At 29.6% G+C, this 1,773-nt stretch overlaps 1 protein-coding gene across 1 annotated transcript; it reads right to left on the bottom strand.

Annotated features, from left to right (window-relative positions):
• Positions 1-247: 247 nt before the first annotated feature.
• LOC133319304 (uncharacterized) lies at positions 248-1,429 on the bottom strand. The gene is made up of 4 exons (XM_061523262.1): positions 1,342-1,429; positions 1,153-1,205; positions 754-996; positions 248-253 (listed from the first exon to the last, which is right to left on the bottom strand). The coding sequence occupies exons 1-4, from the start codon at positions 1,427-1,429 to the stop codon at positions 248-250; spliced, it is 390 nt and encodes a 129-aa protein (XP_061379246.1).
• Between the last annotated feature and the right edge of the window lie 344 nt (positions 1,430-1,773).

Raw genomic sequence — 1,773 nt, 5'->3', positions numbered from 1 at the left:
CACGTGGGTGTGTATTATTTAATGTTTTATTAATTTCATTTTGCTTTTGTATACTACTGATACTAAAATATTTAAAATAGTCAGGGATTAACAAGATCTTCTTGGATTATATCTTGGTTGGTTTTACAATTACAGGATCAAAAAAAAATCATTGAAATCTTAACGCACCCTGGGTTTCATATCTAGACAAAGAAACGACTTAAGAAATGTCCATTCATCTATTATTTTATACAACGCCTATGTTCTCTCATATCTAGAAATGTGAATATATTAATGAATTAGAGAAATACAGCATAACTTTTTTGACCTTGAATATTCTTTCACTTGAGAGATGCAGAGAAGCAGAGATCAAACTTTCCTGCTTACAATTATTAATTACTTGGTGGATTCCCCGAATCTGTTGAGTAAATTTTAATTTAATTGTCTTCTACATCTACCCTCTCGTCATCATAATACGTATTCAATTCTTGGATAACTAATTACATCATATAAATGAAACTCGCGAAAATCTTAGATCTCATTAATTACATCATATTTATTTAGACACATAACATTCAGGAAATCTATTGATAATATAATAACTGGAATAATATTGATTATATTTATTTGGAAATTTATTTGAATAGTGCATTTAATATTCTTAATCTACTGCATGGACAAATTATTCATAATATAATTAAAGAGTTCCATGTGCGATTTTTTTTATGTGAACAAGTTTTTTAGGCAAAAAATGCAAGAGCGTAAAATGTAAACTGCTATCTCAAAAGCTGTGCTAGCATCAATTAGCCTTTGCCCAAAATAACAATTTATGAAGACCGCGCTAAAAGAAAAGGGCAATTGCAACATAGTGTTCTTAAAACCACCGACCAATTCCGTTACAAAAGCCAGCATCATAAATATGAAATCATTCACAAACATAAATCGTAGTTCTCTCTCGACTTTATTTCGGAGATTTATATTCATAATGTGAAACATCAAAATTTCTCGAAGTCGATTCTTTATATATAAATTTCTCACTTCATATTCACCACCAGATTCGTTGGGATGATATATTAGTTAAAGAATTTCTTACTATCTTTCCACATATTAGGCAATTTCACATTCAGAGCTAGCATTTTCGATTCAAGGTAAAGCAAATATGATCGATAACACCATCATAACGGTTGCTATTTCGTAGTTAGGAGATTCCAGCATCGGTTCCAAACCTGAAAATGATTAAATATAAATAGAAATTATGATTTCCCATTAAAAAATATTACTTCATCGTAGAGATACACCACATCATTATTATTTTCTCAACTTTTGTTAATTATTATAATTCATAACTTAATTAATACTTACCGTATATTACATACATGTCTTGAGTTAAATGGCGTCCAGGTCTCAAAAGAGGAAGAGTGAGGTAAGTCGCGCTATTTAGCATAGCCATAGCCCAAGTAACAGTTGCTTGCTTTTTTACAGTTTTCATGTTTTTCAAGAAATTCTTTTCAAAGCGGGTGCCTTTAACTATCAACTCATTGCACCTTCGGAATTCATCGATTAGATCCATCACTGCTGAACTGAAATTTTAAATTAGTAAAGAGGAATTTTTCTCATAAAAAACTCAAAATATATAGTTAGCCATATTGTGATATTTCGGTTTGTATATGTGTGACTAAGTCCAAGTATAAATCTTACAAACGATGAAATAAAATAAATGTAACAATATATTTGATAATACCTAATTGGTTTTAGATTTTTTTTAACTTACCTGTAATATTTCATGTAAAAGAT

This window comes from Danaus plexippus, chromosome 17 (assembly GCF_018135715.1).
Source record: "Danaus plexippus chromosome 17, MEX_DaPlex, whole genome shotgun sequence".
In the NCBI taxonomy this organism is placed as follows: Eukaryota; Metazoa; Arthropoda; class Insecta; order Lepidoptera; family Nymphalidae; genus Danaus; species Danaus plexippus.
The sequence above is the reverse complement of the archived record's forward strand: the minus strand, read 5'-3'. Positions and strand labels throughout refer to the sequence as shown.